The 24,812-nt window shown below is 38.8% G+C and overlaps 1 protein-coding gene across 13 annotated transcripts in view; it reads left to right on the top strand.

The window, feature by feature from the left end:
• The window catches only part of VPS13B (vacuolar protein sorting 13 homolog B), a 917,098-nt gene that overhangs the window by 857,987 nt on the left and 34,299 nt on the right, over positions 1–24,812 (top strand). For 12 of the 13 annotated variants that reach the window (XM_039522053.1, XM_039522049.1, XM_039522043.1 and 9 more), the window contains 11 exons: positions 2,813–2,968; positions 5,163–5,426; positions 5,900–5,983; positions 6,173–6,348; positions 6,802–6,972; positions 10,039–10,240; positions 11,467–11,655; positions 12,074–12,220; positions 13,175–13,458; positions 16,584–16,711; positions 17,707–17,906. In XM_039522053.1, coding sequence (XP_039377987.1) covers positions 2,813–2,968; positions 5,163–5,426; positions 5,900–5,983; positions 6,173–6,348; positions 6,802–6,972; positions 10,039–10,240; positions 11,467–11,655; positions 12,074–12,220; positions 13,175–13,458; positions 16,584–16,711; positions 17,707–17,906 — 2,001 coding nt within the window. Of the gene's footprint in view, positions 1–2,812; positions 2,969–5,162; positions 5,427–5,899; positions 5,984–6,172; positions 6,349–6,801; positions 6,973–10,038; positions 10,241–11,466; positions 11,656–12,073; positions 12,221–13,174; positions 13,459–16,583; positions 16,712–17,706; positions 17,907–24,812 lie in introns of those variants that run through there. The other variant, XR_005593500.1, reaches the window with a different exon arrangement.

The following is a 24,812-nucleotide window of genomic DNA, read 5'->3' on the forward strand; positions in this document are numbered from 1 at the left end:
AAACAGAATTGCCAAAGTACACTTAGCATTTGCTTATATCTTGGTGGGTGAAGGGAGTTGTCTGGTAATTATTCTGCCAATGCACCTTTAGTTCAGTTTATTACGATTAGGACAGAGCATGTACTAAGTGTCTAATTAAACATCCTTTCTGATATTGGCTTATGCTAAGATAATGTTTATTCCTGATTACTTGATTTTCCAAAATTACGTCAGTCTCCATTTCCATCTTTTTACATACATAGCACTAGAGGCCTTCATGTTTTGAAAATGATTCCAGATCTTGCTTTTCAAAGAACCTCATGAACAAGGTTTTAAAAGTAGACAGACATATAATACAGACTACTAGTATTATTAAGTCATGAAGACAGGTATATTAGGTAAAAATTAAAATAAGATACCTGGGTTATTCCATGTCTCTTGGTAGTATTCACAAATATATGAGTGATTTGGCTTGAGGAAAAGTTACTATGTAATTAGAAGGATAATACACCAGTCTGTTCCTCACTTTTCTTAATCTTTTTTTTCTGAACCATAGAATCAAATGCACATAAATCTTTGTGATACACAGAAAATTACTAAGTCAACATTCTGTGAACTAATGACTGCTAAATGACAACTGACAGCATATTCCTTGGTGACGTTCAGTTAGTGAACAAGTTACCTATACAGGACAGGAGTCCTCTTAAAGTTGGGGTTATAAGCAAATGCTAATTATTAATTACATCTTTATGTCTGGCATCTGTATTTGGCATGTATTTTGAGTATATTCTAACTGGGACTGAGTCTTTAGTACCTTTTTTCATTATTTTTTTATCATTTCCAGCTACTAGTCTCTCCAAAGTAAACAGCTTACTTGTTTCTTTTAGTTTTTATATGCCCAGCTGCTTCTGTAAGAAACTGAAATGGTTCCAGCCACTACAATTGTTTTTCTTTTTCTGTAACTAATATTTAAATATCAAAGCTACCAGGAGCTTTTATGTCATGGAGTACACTTTGCCTCAAGGTACTTTTTTTTTTTTAAGTCATTAAGCCTTCTTCTAAGGTGAAGTAATTTGAATGGGAATGCAGCAGTCATTTCTTGAGTAATTCAGAAGCCACTCACTGTATGGATGTTTTTGTTTTTGTTTTTGTTTTGTGTGTAATCTTGTGCTGAGGACACCACAAATTATGAAAAGGCTACTGAGTTGTAAAGTCTTAGAAGGCGGTTACTGTGGCTGCTTCCTAAAGGTCAAAGTAGAAAGCAGTCCTAAGACACTGCAAAAGAATATCTGAACAATCACTCAGCCAACAATCCTGACCTATAGACTTCACAATCTCCCTTTTTCAATTGTTTTTTAAACATGTCAGGAGATAATATTTACAGCTTTTATTTTTCATTGGTGCAAGTAATTATACTATGGGCCTGCTCCTGCTTCCAATTAATTAATGACAGAATTCTCATTGACTTCTGGCCGCAGATGCCCAAATACAGAGTGCAATTCAGCCTTGCACAGAGAGTTTTCATAAAGCCTTTGCACAACTATTTTAAGGGCTTAAGTGGGTGCTTAGACTGTATGCTGGCCCTCTGCAAAGAAATACTTATTGCTTTAATTGTGTATATGTAAACTCACATTCTTAACTTTGCACAGCCATGAATCATCTATATAAAGCTAAATGGCCAGCTCCTCAGCAGGAGTAAACTGATGTAACTTTATTGACTTAAAAAGAACTGTATCGATTTTCATTAGCTGAGGACTTTGGCTCACAGAATTCCCATGGAATAGGGATAGATACATACTGTGTTGAAAGACTTTTTGAATGATGAAATACTGAGGGCATGTCTTTAGAGTGCATTAGTGTGCACCAGCTGAGGTATAAATTCTAGTATACACAAGCATGTCTTGTACTAACTCTCTGTGAGGACCTGCTTGTTCACACTAAAAGTTCCTTAGTGTACGTTCATGTAATCCTGCTTCAAATAATACTATGTCGATGTGCTCTAGGGAACTTTGAGTGCGTTCCAGCAAGGTCCATGTAGAGAGTTAGTACACAACATGCTTGTGTGCACTAGAATTTACACCCATATAGTGCATAGTGATGTACCAGGTAGACAAGCCCTACGTTGTCTTAGAAACGGTTTAAGCTAACCAGAAAAAGGCATTCCTATTCCAGAATAAGAGTGACTACACGGGGACTGATACTGGTATAACTATATAATTATAATGGTATAATTATGCCTGCAAAAGCCCCTTGTCACCACTTTGATTCAAATGAGATGTTCCCCATTTCTAAGCAACATATTTAAATACTGATACATTTGATATACTTATGAGCACAAGTGAGCCACCCCCCCTCCCCAGATGGATTGGTTTGGAGGATTTTTGGGTGGGGTAAGGGGTTTGTATTCATGAATGACAGCTTAAAGATTTTTTTTAAATGGCTTGTATCTGAATTACCTGCTAACCGTAAAGAGAGTGGATTTCCAGAGCAGTAAAGGAACTCTCTTATTTTCCTTGGCCTGACCTATAGTGTGCAGGGCCTCTTCTTAACAAGTGTAGTGCTAGATCTTTACCGTTCAAGAGCGTAAATTATTTGCAGTAGACAGTATGGAAATTTATTGTGGAAATACTGTAATATAATCATTCAGAGTGTTACATTATTCTTTGTGCAGTCAGCAATTCTGAAAAATGGGTGTTATACAGATTTCAATGAAAATATCTGCTTGGCATTTTTAAGTTTTATGGATAGAAACATTTCCCAATATTGGAACTCATATCTAGTGCAAGCCTTTTTTTGCAGTTCTGCATTGAAGGAATTATTGTTTCCTCTCCAGCTGTTACACATCTGCATTGAAGGTTGGGGAAACTGGCGCTGGTCTGAGCCATTCAGTGTGGACAATGCAGGGACCTTTATCAGAACCATTCAGTACAAAGGCAGGACAGCATCACTTATCATCAAGATTCAACAGCTCAGTGGAGTGCAAAAACAAGTAAGTGCTCTTATGTACAGTATAGGGGAACCATTTTTAATCTGAGTAAATTAGATTATGCTTTTTACATAAATAATGAATAATCCATTTTTAAATTATAATATTTCCTTGTAATTGTAGTGGTGCTCACTAATGCCATAATATTTAATGAGACTAGCAGGACTTACATTATAGAGATTATTTCAGGAGTTAATACAACTCTGCTGTAAGAATTCACTCTGGTATGAATCTTGGCACACAAAATCTTAGTCCTCAGCACATTTTTTACACATTTTGTAAAACATCCTTTTGCCTGGGGTATAATTTCTAACAATGCAAAGTTATACAGTTTCTGGCACATTTTTGTACTCTTGAAAAATAGGAATGTGTTTTGTTTTTTAAAAAGACGTTATTTATGTTTTTATTCAGTAGTGTGCCTCAGGCCCTTAGGTTATTGAAAAAGAGGGGGAAAAGAAATGACCAAATTAAAATTTCAAAAGGTATGGTGTCCCTTTAAGGGCCAGAGAGCCAAAGAGTTACTTGCTATGGCAGCTTCATACCAGGTCAGCCTGGGGATACTGACCCATTTCCCCCTCTTCCCCTGTCCTGGACCAGGCAGAGCAGCACCTACCCTCTCACCCACAAAAGTAGTTAAAATACTAGATTTAGTCATGATCTGCTGTGGGCATTACACTAGTCACTCCTTTCTCGGTGGGCTGGGAATGAATTTTTTCCGTCACCACCAAATTGGCCAAGGTCAGGTGGGTTTTTTGCCTTCCTCACCTAAAGCTCAGTTGGGGCAAAAAATAAAATGGGGGTTAAGCTATGATGGCACAACTCTTTAGATAAGCGTAGCAGGATGTCCAGTGCAGGTACTCTGTGGGGAAGAGTTACAGTGATCAGCTCAAATGGATTGGTAAAGGATACAGAGGACGTATTCTTTAAAGGAACGGAAAGAGGAAGGATTCAGCGCTCCTGTGACTTGTACAGCAGGGAAACAACCCCTTCTCCTTTATGGCCCCTTTCCCCCTCATTCAAGGGGGATGCAGCTAGATCCCAGCAGCGGGCTGGCTGGGGAGCAGGATGGATAAAGGGGGAAAGCTGACAGCAGCACCGCCACCCAGGAATAGATAAATGATTATGGAATTACCTGCACTCTACAGTTTTATCTGCTGGGTACTCCCGAACATTTAGGAATAAAGTTGCAGCCTAATTAAACCACATCCACTGACTCCTGTTCTCCTTCTGGCATAGCCACACAATGAGCTACTGTACAGATTTTCTACTATAACATATTAATATATCTGTAATAATATTGTAATAGTTGTGCCTCAATTGGCAGAAGCCAGGGCATATGGTGGACATAACACATTCAGTCCACAGACATAGGAGAGCACCTTGTGTTACTCAATAGTGATTCATCTGATTTGGACAGTAGTAACTCAACTCGTTTGGCCAATTTTTAGGTAGACATGTTTAATACACATAGTGTGGAGGGCCTCAGAGCTGGTTGAAGCTTTGTTTTTTATTTTTATGTTTAAATGGGTGTTTAATTGCAGGGTAAGCTTAAACCTGTAAACATACTGCAGAGACTTGCTCCTTTGAGAAAGTGAACCCTAGATAGTGACCAGGATTTGGGGTTTCAGCGGAACCCTTCAAAAGCCATTTTGGCTACAACTCAAAATATCCATAGTGACGACACCATATGCCAAGAGAACTACAATATATAGGGACATCAGGGGAAGGCAAAGACATAACTACAGCCACAGAGTGCAATCCTTTAAAGTGCTCGATAGGAGTTGAGGACACTAACACCATACAGGTCCTTACCTGAATTTTTTGCATGATATCCATTTACATCAAATCCATATGTTATTTTAGCATTGTTTGGGGTATCTTAATAATTATGTTTCTCTGGAATTATCAATGCATTTGGCTAGTTAGAAGAATATTCTTCTTTATAAATCAACGCACTGCTGGAGTATCTAAAGAGCTCACTCTCCATCATTTTCAGCAACTCTCAGAAACAAAACATTGCTTGGGGTTTTTTCCACTGTAGATTGTTCTTGTAAAATTACTCAAGAGCAATTTAAGAACAATACAGTTCTAAGGTATTTGAAGAATCTTGTATCTTAAATTTAATACCACAGTGACACCCTTTGAGTTTTCTTTTCAGAAATTGGTAATGCAGCGGTTGTCTATTTTTATGTTTTAGATCATAATCTGTGGAAGACAGATGGTCTGTAGTTATCTGGCTGACAGCATCGAATTGAAAGTGGTTCAGCACTACATTGGTCAAGATGGGCAGGCGGTTGTTAAAGAACATTTTGACTGCCTTGCAGCCACACAAAAGCTGCCTTCCTATGTTCTAGAAAATGATGAGCTGACCGAGTTGAGTGTGAAAGCTAAAGGAGATGAAGACTGGTCAAGAGATGTATGTCTCAGTTACAAACACACAGAATATAGCACAGTCATTCAGGTATGAAGATAAATAGATGTTTGAGTATAGCATTTAAAAACTTCCACCTAAAACTCCCAGACTCCTTTGCAAATTCCAGCTTAGAGTACCTGGTGGAAACCTCACAGCCTGATTATCCATGTACATTCATTGGAATGGCACTTCCTTCTGGTCTAAACTACCTTCCCTCTTCTCATCAGTAGCAGATAGCTGATAGGGGAACTTCTGATTGCATCCTTAATTATATTAGTCCTATTAGACCCCATTAGAGTAAAAATATATGGTATTACATACCTTAAATATGTCACATGTTTAAGATCCTATGTAAATTTAATGAAAGAGAGCGAGCAATGTTACTCTAAGTGGTGAAGTGTTCTCTTCTCTACTTTCTGACTTACAGTAACTCAGAGTTCTAACTGATGTGGTCAGATGTTCAGCTTTATAAGCTGAAAATAATCTTACTTAATGCTGTTTATTCATCTCTCTGTGTGCAGGTGCCATCTTCAAACAGTTCAATTACTTATGTGTGGTGCACAGTTTTGACAACAGAACCCAACACTCAAGTACAACAACGACTAGTGAGTGCATTCACCATTCTCCAAATTCTGTATGGCTCTGTGACCTTTTCATGTTCTGAAATAAATGAAGGTCAGAATGACCCAGAGCAAAGATTTATTAACAGCTTGTTTCAGCAGCTGGAATAGAATTAACATTGTTAGTGTGTTTTTTTTATTTGTTTTCAGTTTTGCTTTTGTTTTTCTTTGTAGATTGTTTTCAGCCCTCTTTTTATCATGAGGAGTCATCTTCCAGATCCAATTATCATACATTTGGAGAAAAGAAGTCTGGGATTGAGTGAAACACAAATGATTCCAGGAAAAGGGCAGGAGAAATCATTGCAAAATATAGAGCCTGATCTTACCCATCACTTGACATTTCAAGCCAGGTATAACTTGTGCATTTTCCTGAAAATGCCTACAATAAAGGAGTCGTCATCATTTGTCATTTAACTTTCAGTGCACTACTTCCAAGAATATTCCCTTGCATTGCATGTATAGAACAGATAATTGCATGGGCTGCTGAAAATGATATGATGGAATATTGTAAATTGTGCAGTTCCTCTTAGTGCACCCATATCTGTTTATGTTGAGCATACAAATAAGTGCGCAAGTTTTGGCATTTTGATAAAAAAAAGTTCCTACCATCTCCTGTGATGCCATATTCTACCACGTTTTGGGAGTCCATTTTCTGTTATATGTCTGGTCACTTTAATCTTGGTTTTGTATGAGATCATTCAGGTTTCAGAGTGCACTCATAATGCTGCACTAAAGAAAATGTTAGCCATAGTTTGGACAACCTAGTGCTGCAATTGATTTCTGTTTCTGTTTTCATTTGACAGGGAAGAGGATGATCCATCAGAGTGTGCAGTTCCTATCTCAACAGCACTTATTAAACAGATAGCTACTAAATCCCATACAGGTGGCACTGTGAATCAGATACTCTCTGAGTTCTATGGGATTAATAGCTCTCCCCAGCCTGTGTGGCCATATAATAGAAAGGATTCAGAGAGGTAATATAGGCTTTGCCAAGTGTTGCCCACTGAGGTTGCATTGTCATGAAATTAAAGAAATATATATGCAAATAAGGCAGTATGTTAAAAGACCCTACATATTTCAATTGTAATAAAGGATCTAAAAGCCTTTAATTTTGTTCATGCTTGTGTAACTGGCTGATAATTTTATAAATATTTTCTGTAGTTAGGAGCTTCATAAATCATTGCAAATAACCTAATGATAATTTTTTTACCAATTTTTCACCAAAATATCTTTTCCCGGTGAGCCTGTCTAGGTGTGTTATACACCATTAAAAAGTACATAGATTAGAATGTGACGGGTTGGATCACAGAAACCCCCTTGGGAGCTGCCACCTGATGTGCCAAGACTACTTCTACCCCTGCTTTCCCTGCCAGCTCAGGACTCCAGGCACCCTGTTTTCCTGAGCCAGACACACCCGTCTGCTCCAACACAGACCCAGGGTCTGAATTACTTGCCCCAAAGCTGCAGGTTTACCTGAAAGCAGCTAACAGAAGTGTTCCTGTCTTTAACACTCAGATGCCCAACTCCCAATGGGGTCTAAACCCAAATAGATCCATTTTACCCTGTATAAAGCTTATACAGGGTAAACTCATAGAATTGTTCACCCTCTATAACGCTGATCGAGAGATATGCATGGCTGTTTGCTCCCCCAGGTATTAATACACACTCTGGGTCAATTAATAAGTAAAAAGTGATTTTATTAAATACAGAAAGTAGGATTTAAGTGATTCCAAGTAGTAACAGACAGAACAAAGTAAGTCACCAAGCAAAATAAAATAAAATGTGCAAATCTATGTCTAATCAAACTGAATACAGATAAGAGCCTCACCAGTTCCAGAATACTCCCTTTTGCAGGCTAATCTCCTTTTAGCCTGGGTCCAGCAATCACTCACATCCCTTGCAGTCTCTGCTCTTTGTTCCAGTTTCTTCCAAGAATCCTGGGGGGTGGAGATGCTCTCTCTTTAGCCAGCTGAAGACAAAATGGAGGGGGTCTACCAGGGGTTTAAATAGACTTTCTCTTGTGGGTGGAGACCCCCCCCCCCCACTCCTATGCAAAGTCCAGCTCCAAGATGGAGTTTAGGAGTCACCTGGGCAAGTCACATGTCCATGCATGACTCACAGTTTTTAAAGGTAGCATCCATTGTTTACATGCTACCTTGAACGTCCTCAAGTAGACTTCTCATGTGGATTGGAGCATTCCAAGATCCATTGTCCTTTAATGACAGGTTAAGACTAACAAATTTATTGTAGCATGAGCTTTCGTGAGCTAAAGCTCACTTCTTCGGATGCATAGAATGGAACACACAGACAGGAGATATTTATACATACAGAGAACATGAAAAGGTGGAAGTATGCATACCAACAGGTGTCCTTTAAGTGTCTCTTGATTAGGTACTTAACTTCAACGTTCCTTTCTCCAGGAACTGACCAAATGCTCTACTAAGGTTATTTAGAAATCAAGCCAGTACACAGCCAACATTCATAACATTCATAACTTCGAATGCAAAAATGATACATGCATACAAATAGGATTAATACATTCAGTAGATCATAACCTTTACGGAAATATGTTACGTGGCATATGTAGCATAAAACACATTCTAAGCATATTTCCATAAAGCCTTATGGGAGGTACCATCACATAGAGTAGTTAGCAAAAGTAGCTTTGGGGGTTTTTTGAGCTAACCAACCAGTGAGCAAACAGCACAACTGACACACGTGGATTTATGACCAGAAAGGCAATTTGTTCATTAGTCTAGCTTTCCTCAAATGCAAGTGGTATTTAGCCAGTGGATCATTTTACTGATTTCCTTTATTTAATTTCCTTCTTCCTGTGTTTGTGCATGCCAAGAGAAAATTTTATTTCACTTATTATGAGCCTAGAATAACTACTCTTCACTTGGTACTGAGGAGGGACTGGTAGTATAACAACAAAAACATGCAAATGGTCTAACAGTCAGGACACTGAAATGTAGTTATGTGACTTGTCTTACACAATAACCACAGCTGATACATGGCTCAGGCCCTGATCCTGCAAAAAACTTACATACTTAACTTTAAGGACTTAAACAGTCTCTTTGAAATCCATAGGACTAATCACATGCTTAAAGTTAATAACTGTTCATGTTCCTTGTAGGATCAGGACCTGATTGAATACATCACTTCATAACAAGGGCCCTCAGTTCACTAAGAACTAATCTTAGTCATCTAAAAATTGTTGCCTATGGCTTGTAGGGTTTTTCAGTGGTAATGCAGTTATCCTAAAACCTCATTTTTAATCTGTTCTGATTTCTGTTATAACTATCTAGAGTTTTGTCCAGCTTTGAATCTTTGAATCTTTATCGTTAAACTACTCATTTGGAAGTAACAAAAACATAGAAGCAGCTGTCTTTACAGTACTTTATTTACTAGAGAAAGTTAGTGAGGATCACTTTCCTTTTTTTGTGTATGTATAGCCAGATTTGTGAAACCAAGTTGTAAGGACTATATCTAGTTTAAGTCATAGGTGATATTCAAACATATATTTACCTATGTTTTAATACCATATATGACATCTGTATTGATTTTTTAAACTAACAACAGAGTTTAAATAATTTAGATCAGCTCAGAAACTGCTCAAAACTACACTGTAGGGGCCATACCAGCCTTGTTTGCCCCCAGAATTGAGGCGTCTCAACCATTTTTTGTGGTTCCAACACCTCTACTGTGACCAGGAGAGACTGTTGTTTATGCAAATGTGATTTTACAACCACTAAAATTGGCAGGAAGTAGTCAGAGCAGGTGTAGTCGGGATACTACTTTTAATGTTTTTTTTTTAAATTGATCAGATTTCAGATTGATTGTCCCTTTAATAAATTTCTGCTTTTACAACCTACACTTAGGGCCAGCTTGTTCCTGATAGTACCTCTATACGTTTCAGAGTGATAGGTCATGATGAAGTATTGTAAAATAATTTCTGAGTACCTAGAATGATTAAATGCAATTCTAACATTGAATTAATAATTTTATTTTCTTTTCTTTTGATATGTTATTTGGAACAGTAATGAACAGCTCACTCAGTGGGATAGCCCAATGCGGGTGAAGCTGTCAGTGTGGAAGCCATGTGTTAAAACTCTGCTGATAGAACTCCTGCCCTGGGCTCTGCTTAACAATCAGTCCAAATGGGATCTCTGGCTATTTGAAGGAGAGAAGATTGTTCTGCAGATACCTGCTGGGAAAACAATTATACCTCCAAATTTCCAGGTAGACATACTATTCAAGTTAACATGCACAAGTTTTCTAAACATTCAAACCTTATTTCAAGACTGTATTTCAATCCACATGGTCCACACGTTCTTGCTGCATTCTAGTTCATATGTGTACCAGCAATATGGTTATGATCCGGGTATAAATATAAGCTGGAATCTGCCATGCTGATTGGACAAAATAAACAGATGTAGTCCAAGGCACTTTGGCAGGATATGGTACAATACAAGTTAAGGTTGCTGCACAATATGGCTCACAGATGCCCATGAAAAAATCTGCTTTGAGAGTATAGAGCAGATCTTGCATGCTAGGTGAGCTACTCTCCTAACCTATGCACAGACAGATTGCATTCTTCACTGTTTCCTTCTGGGTATCTGTAGTGCCTACTTGATTCTTTTATGTGTCATCAGTACTTGGGAAAATCTGGCTCTGCCATCCAGGTAACCAGTGGTGGGTGTTGACCACAATGGAAGATTTCACCACTATCTTCCCACTGTCCCAGTAGCCAGTTGCACAGCTACCTTCCTAATTGCACAATGCCGGGTGCAAAGGCTGCTTTGTCCCTTATGGATATACATTGGCTTAGGTGGTGCAGCTGATGGCCTGGGAAGAATGTTTGTCTTGCGGGTAATTTTTTTCATGACTTGTGCTGTGTATGTAGTTCATGTGCTTCCAAGAATGTTGATGATGTCTGTTGTGATAAAGGTGGATTTCAAATGGGGGAGATAGGAGGACTGCTCAAGTATACATCCTCCAACTTGAATTTGGATCACAAAATAGATTTAGTTGGATTTTCCCTTTGACGTGCCTTCTTTTTGGCCACCCATACACTTTTCTTATCACAACTCCCAACCTGTTATCTGAGTTTAAGCAGAATTAAACTTAATTTGCATGTCTACTCAGTGCCTCATCAGTGCAAGATATACAACTTTGTGGCATATAACAGTTTTCCGGATATATTGCTTTGGTTGACTAGCTACACCACCTTGTATTTGCCACTAAATTTTGCCAATCATTTTTAAGATATTTATACAGTAGCATCAGCATGTCCCTTATAAAATGTATACTGTATAGAGAGAATTAAAGGGGGGAAATATAGGTCTGCAGGAAAGCAATAAAGGAAGTTGGTTGTCGGTATATGCATACTTGACAATTACTGTTAACTGTAGTATGAGTGTAAAAGTTAGCAGAAAGTTCTAAATATGGTTATTTTCCATTTACAGGAAGCTTTTCAAATTGGAATATATTGGGCAAACACTAACACTGTGCACAAATCAGTGGCAATCAAGCTAGTTCATAACATAACATCTCCAAAATGGAAGGATGCAGACAACGGCGAAGTGGTAACACTGGATGAAGAAGGGTTTGTTGAAGCTGAAATAAAACTTGGTGCCTTCCCAAGTCATAAAAAGGTCAGGAAGACATTGTGACAATTTATAACTTTATCATTTCAAACAGAGAATAATCAAACAGCAGATGAAAGCTGTCAAATACATAACAATGCACAAACTTTGCTCAAAAATATGGTAATAGATTCAAAAGCACAATGCAAAGATAAATAAAGGATCAAATATAATTTAAAAACTTAGATCATCTATAAAATGCACAACATCACTTTAAGCAAATTAAAATTATGAATTCTCAGTCTTAGTTGAAAAATATTGACTGATGCAACTAACAGGAATTCTGCTTAGAAGTTTGATGCACATCAGGTTATAATGTAGAGGAATTAAGACAGGGTCTCCAGCCTACAATATTGTTTTCTTACTGTATTACAAAAACTTTGTTGTTTTTATGTCTGTTAACATATTCTTTTAAATTATCCTGCAGTTGTGTCAGTTCTGCATTTCCTCTATGGTTCAGCATGGTATTCAAATTCTACAGATTGAAGATAAGACAACAGTAATCAACAATACATCATACCATATCTATTGTATACCACAGCTGTCTGTTTCAAGGCCTCGGTCAGGAGAGGAGGTAGAGTATTTTGGATATTATTTTTCTTTGGCTTCTGCAATAGGTAGGCATTGATATTTATTTAAAGTCTCAAATTTGTCTTGCAAAAATTGAACAGAAAAAAGTAAAAAGTTAAGAGTTAATAAAGATAAGTAATTTCAGATTGTTTTAATTAAAAACGGGGAAGCTATGGTAAATTCAGCTACGGTAATTAACTGTGATAGATATCTGTGCAAAGTGGCAGATCCCTACACATTGCAGGATTAGTTCTGCCTGGTTTCCATCTGTTCAGAGAATGAAGACCATTGCTGTAATATAGGCAGTATAATCCATAATAGCTGTTGAAGTACTTCTGAGAATTTGTACTAAGTTCACATGTAGAAGAAGTACATCTGCTTTGCAGGATGAAATATTTGAGGTACCCTTTTTAGATGACTCCAGTACCTGATCATAAGCCATGGATCTGTAGATATTCCCCAAGTTTATGTATTTCAAGGAATGAAATATTCATTCATTAATATGTTTTCTGTGACAGCACTGTATATTTAGGAAATAAGCGTACAGTAAGCAGAATGCATGCAGGCACAAATATATTTTTAATCAGTCATTTATGTATTGATTAGGGCATGCAGGTAAATGAACAACAGACATATGGGAGGTATTTAAGGGGCGGGCTGCAACTTTATTAATTTAACACTGGGGAGGGGCACTACATGCCCACCTCCTGCTCTCACATACCAAGCAGAACCGAATTTAACTCACTGACTTAAATTTGATAGCATGGGTGTAATGGGACAGAATATGAGGACAGAATATATCTGAATATCTGTTGAATCCTGCAGCCCCATTGATGCTGAACTTTTAGTTACAGTTTTCTAATTGGGCACTTATAACTGTTCACAGTAAAAGTTAAATATCAATGGACTGTTGTTATGACCCAACATTGTCTTTGCATTATCTTCTTTTTCTTTCCAGTATTTACACGTACCAGACAGTACTGCATTCAGCATCTGCCCAGCTGGGGAGCCACCTACTGAAAAATTGAGCTCTGTTCCTTGCTGGGACCTGATGTCAGATGTCAGTCAGTCAACTTCAGAAGTGTCCCTTTTTCAAAAGCACATATTGCTAAGTTTCAGTCCAGTTGTGTGTGCTGACAGCTCACGGTGCTGGAGCCTGCCAGCTGTGATTAGACCAGAGTTTCCTAGACAGAGTGTGTCAGTACCCATTGGAGTTTGTAATGAAAGTGGATTTTGTACCAGGTAAATTGAATAAATGTGAATGACGTTCTTCTTTGACTGTCAGTATAAAGCTTTATCTAGAAACAAAGCTTAAGAGATTAATAGAAAAGTTAAAATAACAACATATGTCCACCATATGTAAAGTCAGATCTCACTTTAATTTAAAAAAACTGTTACTGTTTGATGTTTTAGACACTTTTAATAAATGGTTGAATGTTATGATCATGTACAACTTGTACTATTTTACTATTTACATGGCTCCTCCTTTTACATGTATAATACTATACAGAATAAGAGAGAATGAAAAGAAGTCTTTTCAACATTTTTGAAAATTTGCATGAAATAATACAAATTAAGAGCTGGAGGTACAATATTAAGTAATATAATTCCAAACTATAGGTTTTGTTTTTAAAAGAGTTGACAAAACCAAATATTATAGAAATGCTTTCAGGATTATCTTCTGTCAATGAAAACAATTTTTAGTTTGGATTTAAACAATTCTGTGCAGTGTTTGAAACCCAAATATTGCAGCATTAAGAGCCAGGAAATGAAACTGACTGAGAGGGATTTTATTGTCCAGGTTGAATAAAATGCAAAAAGTAAGCAAATGGAGTAAATGGTGAAAAATATAATTGGTTTAAAAATCATTTCAGTTTTATTAATCTAAGTTGTTAGTAGCACAGGAAAGAAAAATTGTTTTTTATTTTTAATATATGATTTTTAACTTTGTAGTAGCCCTTTGAGAAACATGCTGAAAAATAAATAATGAAGTAGAATTGGAAACATTTTTTGTACTTTTTCTCTATCCAAATATTTCTAGAAATCCTAAGAGAGAACTTGAGAAGATGTTTTCTTTGTTCAGAAATTTTGTGATCCACTATATTTTAACCATGTAATTTTTAATTTGTTTAACCATTTTAATTTTTAATCTAGCAATTTGGGGAAGTATCTTTGAAACCTATGCAAAAGTGCACAATAACATTTAATAAGAAGAGTAAGAGAGAAGAGCAGGGAAAGCAATATTGGGGATAAACTGTTTTGAGAATGTAGCAAGAAAAGATGTCCAAGTTTTAAAGCTTGCTATATCCAAATATGTATTCTCCTTTCAAAACAAGAAATGCCTCCAGCAAGTTAAAAATAAAACTCCTGACATATAGGAGACCTGACTTTCATTTCCAGACCTGAGGTCTGATTCTGCTCTCACTTATGCAGGTGTAAATTTGAAATAAATTCACTAAAATCAGTGATGCCACATCAGTATGATTGAGTCATATAGTCTTTCTTTCACTTGGCCAGCAGAGGTGGGAGGGGTTTTGGAGGCAACATGCTCAGTCTATATGGAGTAAGGTGGGAATACCTCATATCATTCAATTACTCAACAGCAATTCCTCTAGATAATTTAGAAGTGATATTGGTGGATTCCAGAGATACCCATGCAGACTTCAGGTGGAATGATGCTCGCAAAAATAGGGTTCCTAAGAGTGAGGAAGAATAATGTGAAGTTCCTCAGGGTTTTGATGGGGACGAAGAAGCCATAACACTCCCTTTCAAAAACTGGCATAGTCATATTTTAGACCTGTTATTTCATAAAAATCACTTTAAAGAAGAAGATTTTCAGAAGTGGCCATTAAAATTGCACATTCAAGCAAGCAGTTGTGTGCGCAAATCAGGAAACGATACCTTTTATTCACTAATGATAATCCACAATTAATTGATTTTCTTTTTTAAATGGCAGCAGTAGTGATCCAAAATGCTAGAATTTAAAATACTGATATTGTTATGGATCATTACTGCAAAGTATTGTGGTGGTGTGTTTTTCAAATAATATTTACATGTCCAAAAACATTTTTTTTAAAATAGCATTTACATGTACATGCAAATTTTCCTGAGCTGTTTCAGAAGTCAATTTTCAAAATTTGGCCCTGAAATTCTCATTGTTTTCAGTTCCTATAAGTCTGCAGTTTAAGGCTCTGTCCCTGCAAGCATGCAGGTACTTACTTTTGAACACAGGAGTAGTCCCATTAAAGTCAGTTTATTCTCTAATGTTGTCCTATTTTTCTCTTGCCTTTCTTTTAAAATGTATTGTCAGTAGGACTTCTCACATGCTTAATCGTAGGACTGAAAGAGACCTCGAGAGGTCATCTATTCCAGTCCCCTGCATTCATGGCAGGACTAAGTATTATTTAGACCTTTCCTGACAGGTTTGTCTAACGTGCTCTTAAAAATCTCCAATGATGGAAATTCCACAACCTCCCTGGGCAATTGATTCCAATGCTTAACCACCCTGACAGTTAGGAAGTTTTTCCTAACGTCCAACCTAAACCTCCCTTGCTGCAATTTAAGCCCATTGCTTCTTGTCCTATCCACAGAGGATAAGAACAACAATTCTTCTCCCTTCTCCTTGTAACAACCTTTTATGTACTTGAAAACTGTTATCATATCCCCTCTCGGTCTTCTCGTCTCCAGACTAACAAACCCAATTTTTTCAATCTTCCCTCATAGGTCATGTTTTCTAGACCGTTAATCATTTTTGTTGCTCTTCTCCGGTTTGTCCACATCTTTCCTGAAATGTGGCACCCAGAACTGGACACAATACTTCAGTTGAGGCCTAATCAGTGTAGAATAGAGCAGAAGAATTACTTCTTATGTCTTGCTTACAACACTCCTGCTAATACATCCCAGAGTGATGTTCGCTTTTTTTGCTGCAGTGTTACACTGTTGACTCTCATTTAGCTTGTGGTCCACTATGACCCCCAGATCCCTTTCCGCAGTACTCCTTCCTAGGCAGTCATTTTCCATTTTGTATGTGTGCAACTGATTGTTCCCTCCTAAGTGGAGTACTTCGCATTTGTCCTTATTGAATTTCATCCTATTTACTTCAGACCATTCTCCAAAGCACTGCACTCCTCCCAGCTTGGTATCGTCTGAAAACTTTATAAGTGTAGTCTTTATGCCATTATCTAAATCATTGATGAAGATATTGAACAGAACCGAACCCAGAACTGATCCCTGCGGGACCAGTGCATAAGTGTCTGCAGAATTGGGCCTCAGAATGAAAAATCTTACAAAGGGGGTGTTAATAATAGTAAATTTGAAGTTCATCCAAAGAATTATATAATCACACATATAATCTTTTTCTGTTGTAGAGCCATAGCACTAACTTATCAAGAGCATCTTGGGGTGACATACTTAACTCTTACGGAAGACCCTAGTCCTCGCATAATTATCCATAACAGGTGTTCTGTCTCATTGCTTATAAAGGAGAACATCAAAGGTATGGAATTTATGTTACAACATAGTAATCAGAAACAAAGCATTGTCATAATAAAATTATTATACTCTTTATCTCTACTGTTAGTTTTAAGTCTGTAGGTGCTATAGTTATGACCATCACTGGGTGGAGAATGGTAATTCCATTTTGCTGAGGATCGATGCCCAGATTTTTAAAGCTATTTAAGCATTGTGGTACTCAGCATTGCAATGCCTAACTGATTTAGGAGCTTCCATCTCATTTTCAAAACTGAATCAGGTGCTTGGGAGCCTAATTCCCATTGGAATGAGACATAGGCTTCTAAATCAGATAGGCATTGCAATGCTGTGCGCTGCAACACCTAAATGCCTTTAAAATTTTGAGCCTTAGTGATATCAAACTACTGGTTCATTTCGATTCAGAACGAGAACCTAAAATTTGAAATTCTCCACAAAATGGAATTAGCATTCTCTGCCCTGCTTTACAGGGAGTCCCAGCTTTGGGGCAGTCCACCTGGCGGGCTGTCCAGGAGCGGGGAGCCTACAAGCCTTGGGAGCCTGAGCAGTCAAGAAGTCAGGCATCTGGGCTGCCAAGGAGCTGCAAGCCTGGTAGCCAAGTCTTCCAGCTTCAGAGAAGCCAGGAGCATGGAAGCTCAGGTTCCCCAGTAGGCCACCTGATGAGCCGGGCGGGTAAACTGGCAGGGAACTGGGCAGGTTTCAATGGAATTTATTGAAATTGACATATCCCCACAGAACATTTGGATTTTGACCAATTGACAAATTCTGACAAAAAAATGTGTTGAATAATTTTCAATGAGCTCTAGCTATGACAAATTACTGTACTGAAAAATAGAAGTTGCTGGTGAAAAAATGTTTAAAAACAAAAACCAAACATAAAAGACAAAGGTGAGCTTTTTTTGTAGTAGAAAAATCTCTTGTATGTGTAAACATGTGGGTTTGGGTTCTGCTGTAAGAACAAACCGTTGGAGAGCCTAATCTAGACATTTTGTAAAATTTCAGACACACCAAAGTTTGAAGTTTATTGCAAGAAGATTCCAGCTGAATGTTCTATTCATCATGAGCTTTATCATCAAGTCTCCGGCTACCCAGATTGCAAAACCAAAGACCTGCTGCCCAGCATTCTTCTGAAAGTGATATCAACAGATGAACTAACAAATGAATGGAGTGATTTTGTGGACATTAATAATCAAGGAACACAGGTAAACCATTAAAAAATATTTCTCAGCTTAGAGGGTAAATGTCTTTAAAACATGCGATAAATGGCCTAAACTAGGCGCACAGTAGTAAGTAGGCATCTCCACATGCAAAGGCAAATTCACAGGGAAATGTATTTTTTTTCATCATGTCAGACCTTCAAAGATCAATATTTCTAGGGGTTTTGCACAGAACACTGCCCAGATGAGTATAGTCATTTTGCTTTTGAAATTTACAATGGTAGAACTATATTCTGCATCTGCACAGGGCCGCCCAGAGGGGGGGGCAAGAGGGGCAATTTGCCCCAGGCCCCGAGCCCCACAGGGGCCCCCACGAGAGTTTTTCGGGGGCCCTGGAGCAGGGTCCCTCGCTCACTCCGGGGGGCCCGGAAAACTCTTGCGGGGCCCGGACGCAGGAGCTTCTTCGCTCCCGGTCTTCACCGGCGGGGGGTCCTTCTGCTCCGGGGCGGAAGGACCCCCCGCTAGCGAATTACCACCGAAGATGGAGCGGGACCCGCTGCCGAAGTGCAGCCCGGTCTTCGGTGGTAATTCGGCGGCGGGGGGCCCTTCCGTTCCAGGACCCGCTGCCGAAGTGCCCCGAAGACCCGCGGCGGGAACCTCCCGCCGCCAAATTACCACCGAAGACCGGGCTGCAATTCGGCGGCAGGTCCCGCTTCGGCAGTAATTCGGCGGCGGGGGGGTCCCCGCCGCGGGTCTTCGGGGCACTTCAGCGGCGGGTCCCAGAATGGAAGGGCCCCCCGCCACTGAAGACCCCGGGCCCCTGGAATCCTCTGGGTGGCCCTGCATCTGCACAGAACCAAACTACATGCTAAACATGTAATTACCTTTTTGTTGCATGGCCCTGGTAGTTGTGTTTTCTGCTTAAGTCCTAGGAGCTCCCTCCAAGCCTGTATTTGGTGAAATTTTAGATCCTGCCTCAGCTCAGGGGACTGGATTAGATGGCCTATCAAGGGCCCTTCCAGTCTTACATTTCTATTATTGTTTACCTTCTCATAAGCAAACTAAGGAAATATGGACAATATGAAATTAGTAAAAGGTGGATATACATCAGTTGAATAACCATACTCAGAGAGAACTTATCACTGGTTTGCTGTCATATTGGAAGGATGTATCTAGTGGAATCCCATTGGGGTCTGTCCTGGGTCTAGTACTTTTCAACATTTTCACTAGTGACTTTGATAATGGAGTGCAGATTATGCTTATAAAATTCGTGCATGACAGCAAGCTGGGAGGGCTTGCAAGAACTTTGAAAAATAGTATTAGAATTAAAAATTTCCTTGACAAATTGGAGAATTGCTCTGAAATCAACAAGATGAAATTCAATAAAGGCCAGTGCAAACTACTGCATTTAGAAAGAAAAAATCAAATGTACAAATACAAAATGGGGAGTAACTGGATAGGCAGTAGTACTGCAGAAAGGATCTGGGGGTTATAGTGGAACACAAATTGAACATGAACCAACAATATGATGAGGTTGTGAAAAAAAAGCGAATATCCATCTGGGGTGTATTAACAGAAGTGTTGTATGTAAGATGAGGTATATGATTATTCCACTTGGCACTGGCAGGGCCTCAGCTGGAGTACTGTGTCTGGTTTTTGGTGCCTCATTTTAACAAAGATCTGGACAAACTGGAGAGAGTCTTGAGGAGAGCAACAAAAATAATAACAGGTTTAGAAAATCTGACCTATGAAGAACGGTTTAAAAACTGGGCATGTTTAGTCTAGAGAAGAGAAGACTGAGATGGGAAGTCTTCAAATATGTTAAGGGCTGTTATAAAGAGGACAATGATCAGTTATTCTCCAGGTCCACATAAGGTAGGACAAGAGAATGAGCTTTATCTGCAGCAAGGGAAATATAGGTTAGGGAAAGCTTTCTAACTTAAGAACTGGAAAAGGTTATCAAGGAAGGTTGTGGAATCCCTGTCATTGGAAGTTTTAAAGAACATGTTAAATAAATACCTATCAGGGATGGTCTAGGTTTATTTGGTCCTGTGTCACCATGGGAGAATGAATTCATTAGATGACCTCTTGAGGGACATTCCAGCCCTACATTTCTATGATTCTGTTATTTATGCATGGCTATTTTTATGACAAATAATACAAATTTTCCAGTTTTAAATTATGTCACTCCTTTTTCATACTCCCAGATGCCTTGTTGTGAAAATTACTTGGTCTAGACACATCAATCTTGAGGAACTCTGGCCTCTTGAAGCAAATATATGCAAAATCCAACAGAATAAATTTCTCTCATTTAGTAACTTCACTATTCCAGCTTCCTTATCCCTCCAAATCCCACAGGACCCATCATTGTCATTCTCCCTCTGCTTCTCCATGGGAATGAAGTTTATGTTTATACGAAAGGGGAGTTATTTTATTCTTCAATTGGTTTTTCTCCTGTTTTGAGGTAAATGAAAACTTCCTTGCCAGGGATGGGCGGGGGGGTTGTTTGTTTTTTGTTGGGTTTTTTTTGGTTGGTTGGTTGTTTTTTTAACAGAAATTTGTCCATCTTTAAAGTAATTAGCATACATGGAATCAACACAAACAGCTTTGCCACTTAAAAAACATAGTAATTTCAGATGTTTTCCTTTGGGACTACTCACAAAATGTTCCTGATTATTAACTATTATGTTAATTAGCAAGTAGTTCAGTTGAGTTCAGCAAGCCAGTCAGGCAATGTAAGATTTCAAATTCTAGTCATTGATATTATGCCAGTCCAGTGTTCTTTATAGAAATCAGGCTCAAAGAAGGAATTAGATGCTTTGAAAGCATTTGAGGATCTTATCCTAGTGGAGAAATTCTCTCCAATTAAAAATTCTGATACTTCAAACCCTTAGGTTGTTTAACTCAAGCTTTAAAAGTCCCTTTGACTTACTTGTATGAAACATCTCAATTTCTTGGACTTTCTGAACCCAAGGCATTGAGGCTAATAACAAAACTTTCTTTGCTCAATGATGAAGTGTTACTTGAGTAAGCAGAATTTAAAAAAAAAATCAATCCAAGGTTACACTTTGCAATTGTTTATGTACTATGTTGGTATTTTGTGTGCATACTGTTACTACTCCACCTTAATGATCTACCTTAAAAATAAAGAGATGGCTGCAGCGATCTTAATTCTGTCTCTCTATAGGAAAATACTAGATGTTGTTGCAGGTGTGTTCTTAAATTATGTGATCATTTAAGTTTCAAACATAACAGCAACTAGCACAAGTCTGCATGTACTTTACATTATATGCAAAGATATTTGTTGGTTGTTTGGTCCAATGATAGTTTGTACATTGGTGGTGTTGCCTAATTCACTGAGTGGTTATTGATTATTGGTTATTACTTATATTGATTGTTAAGGACTTCCATTTAATCAATGATTGAATCTCTAGATTTGAAATGTTCTAGTCCCTGAATCAGGCACAACAGAATTAAGTTTAGTGTCTGGTTGGGAACCCCAAACTTGAACAATGACAACACTCACGTTGAGGGAAAAGCTATAAAAGTATAATTAATAAAAACACAAATGTTCCAAACCAAATGAGAATGCAGCTGTACTATAAAATTAAGGTGCTGTCCCACACCAGACCTTACACATACTTACCCCTTCTTGTGGAAACTTAGTGGTAAGAGACAGGCAGTCATCCATGGCAGGCCCTACAAGTCTGATGGTCACGATCTCAAGGCCTACGTGGTGACTGGGCCTATTATAGGTCCTGGTGACTGCTATGAATATTCATGTAGATGCCCAGCTTTCTTTGTCCATAACTGACTTCCTCACCATAATACTGTTGAGGTGTCCTTATCCTATAGGTTAGTATATTAATGATCTCAACTTAGCATATACATCAATTCATTGCCAAGGCAAGTTTGTGTTTGTACTTTTTTCAGATGTTCCTATCCTAAAATATCCAAAGCTGATATTAGTTCATATTCCTGTGGTTGCCTGGTACAAAAAAAATCTCCTAAGCATGATATTCCCTGTTCCCCAATAACTCAGGGTCACTGTTGGGTAACTCACTTATGCTAAGGTTCATAGGCTTCAAAGCCTTAAGCTAAATACTTAAGCTAAATATATTAGGTGTAGGCCTGTAGGTTTCTTGCATTAGTGTGATATAAAATATCTTTAAACTAGCTGTGTGGGCTACAGTGATTCCTTCAGAATATCTAACGGCTTATCTGAACAGCAAGGTACTGCACGGCAAGTCAGGGTGTGAATCTACAGCTCAAGATCTTGCCATGCAGAAATGTCCCATGTGCACACTGTTACAGTGCAGTGAAAGTCCTGGAGTGCAATTTGGCATTACTACTACTTCAGGGGTGGCCAACTGTCATAAATAAACAGATCAGGGTTAAGGTCTTTATTACCTGGAAAGGGTTAACAAGCTCAGTAACCTGAGAAACACCTGACCAGAGGACCAATCAAGGGACAGGATAATTTCAAATCTCTGTGGAGGGAAGCCTTTGTCTGTGTTCCTTGTTGGCTCTGTGTTCTCTCTTTGGATCTAAGAGAGGCCAGACATGTCTCCAAGTTCTCCTGGAGTAGTTCCTACTATCCAATAGTGAGTATTAATTAGAAAGGCGGATTAGTCTTATAATTTGATTTCTACATTTGCAATTGTGTGTTTGCTGGATAAATTCTTTATTCCTGATTGCTGTTACTTTGCTTTTACTGAGAAAGAAGGGGGAGGGGGAAGTCTCTCCAGTTTTTATAAGTTTAGACCCTGTGTATTGTTCCATCTTGGTATTACGGAGACAGCTACTTTCTTTTTATTCTTTAATAAATCTTTTCTGTTAAGGACTTGGTTGATCTTTCCTTGGGTGAATTCTCAGGGAAAGGGGAGGAGGGAGGCATCCCTCTGTAGTTGGATCCCGGTATCTCTCCTAGGAAAAGGGAGGGGGGAGGAAGCAGGGGGAAATGGTTTATTTCTCCTAGGTGTAAGAACTCCATGGATTTGGGGCTCTTGAGATCCCCAAGGATTTTGGGGAAGGACTGTGTCCCAATACACGTACATTATTGGGTGGTGGCAGCTTTTACCAGATCTAAACTAGGATTTTAGTTTAGAGGAGTCCATGCAGGTCCCCATTTTGGAACCGAACAGCTCTAAGTGGGGGTGAGACCTATGACACCAACCTGTGGCTCCGGAGCCACATGCGGCTCTTCAGAAGTTAATATGCGGCTCCTTGTATAGACACTGACTTCGGGCTGAAGCTACAGGTGCCAACTTTACAGTGTGCCATGGGGTGCTCACTGCTCAACCCCTGACTCTGCCACAGGCCCTGACCCCACTCCACCCCTTCCCGCCTCTCCCCTGAGTCTGCCGTGCCCTCACTCTTCCCCCTCCGAGCCTCCTGCACACCACGAAACAGCTGATAGGGAGGGACGTGGAGGCGCTGAACGGCGGGGCTGCTGGTGGGAGGGAGGCGCTGGGAGCGGTGGGGAGCTGATGGGGACCTGCTGACGTATTACTGTGGCTCTGTACATTGGTAAATTCTGGCTCCTTCTGAGGCTCAGGTTGGCCACCCTTGTACTACTTGAAAGTGTAGAATGGCAAGCCACACTCTGAACTTGCACTGCACTGAAGCAGTGCCCACACAGCTGTAGATTCACACGCAGGCTTTCCGCACTCTAAATTGACATGTAGAAAAGCCATAAATCTCACAGTTTTATCGTGAGTCTTGTGATATTTGGTGTTCCTATTAAGGGTCAAGTGATTATGTGAAAATCACAGATTTCATTAAAAAAAATACGTTTCTAGACCTCATGGTTATGGGGAAAAGCATGAAAACATGACCAGAGCAAACCCTAAAGGTTCAAAATCCAGAAAGCAAACAAAATGCATTCCAAAAATATATGATGCTTTTAAAAATCTCATGATTTTTAATCCCATTTCATTATTCTGTGTGGGTCTGACTCAAGATTTTTGAACATTTTGGGTTGGCAATACTGTTCCTTTGACCCACCAGAGCATGCTAGACCTTCAACAGTCATTTAAAAGATTGGTTGCATCAGGTTTTAGACTTTTTTAAAGTGTGTCAAAGTCCTAATTGGAGGGTTACATTGATTGTTTCCTCCATCATACAGCCTTTATAGATATGGATGCTCCAAAGCTGAGAGAAAGAACCTTATTCAAACTCCCTTGCTATCTCTGTTTGGAGCCCAAAAAAGTCCTGCTTTACATCCTGTTTTGAAAGAACAATCATTCAGAATTCTTACAGATAACACCTCAGTGATATGCTATATAAATTATCAGGAAAGGAGTCTGCATTCTCTGATGAAAAGAAGCAATTTATGTGGGAGACTGGGAGGAAGTAAGTTTTTACTGGAGGATCTTTCCATCAGCTATTAATCTGAAGGACGTGAACTGCAGAGTAGCTTGAACAGTTTCATTTACAATCCCCACAAATAATCTGTTATATGAAGAACATTTGTCCCACTTTTGACATGTAGGTACTTCCTGAATCCAGCTGGAAAGTTATTGCACTGCAAAGATGCAGAAATTCTAAGAGGCAGGTACTTTTAAAACATTCTAATTAAGACTTCTTGTCTATCTCTTCCAGTGTCATTAGGAAGGTTCATCTTAAAGCAGCAAGGAATCTGAAAACCTCATCCACTATCTATGCTTAGACCCTTTCCATTATCACTTAACTCTGTTTCACAAATAGGATCAAGCAGGTATACTCGCAGACGATCTGCATATTGAGTCAGTGGCCTAGATATTGAAATTCTAGGGTGTACAAATAGTGATTTTTCTTTCAAGAGGCCTTGCAGTTCTCTTCAAAGACAACACTTGCTACTAGAAAAATACTAGTACCTGAAATAAGTGCTGAGTATGCTATTCAACAACTAGGCACGTTCCTTTTGTGTACCACCCAAGTTTGGACCCTGAAGTTTCTTGAGATTTACAG

This window comes from Mauremys reevesii, linkage group 2, assembly GCF_016161935.1.
Source record: "Mauremys reevesii isolate NIE-2019 linkage group 2, ASM1616193v1, whole genome shotgun sequence".
Classification (NCBI taxonomy): Eukaryota; Metazoa; Chordata; order Testudines; family Geoemydidae; genus Mauremys; species Mauremys reevesii.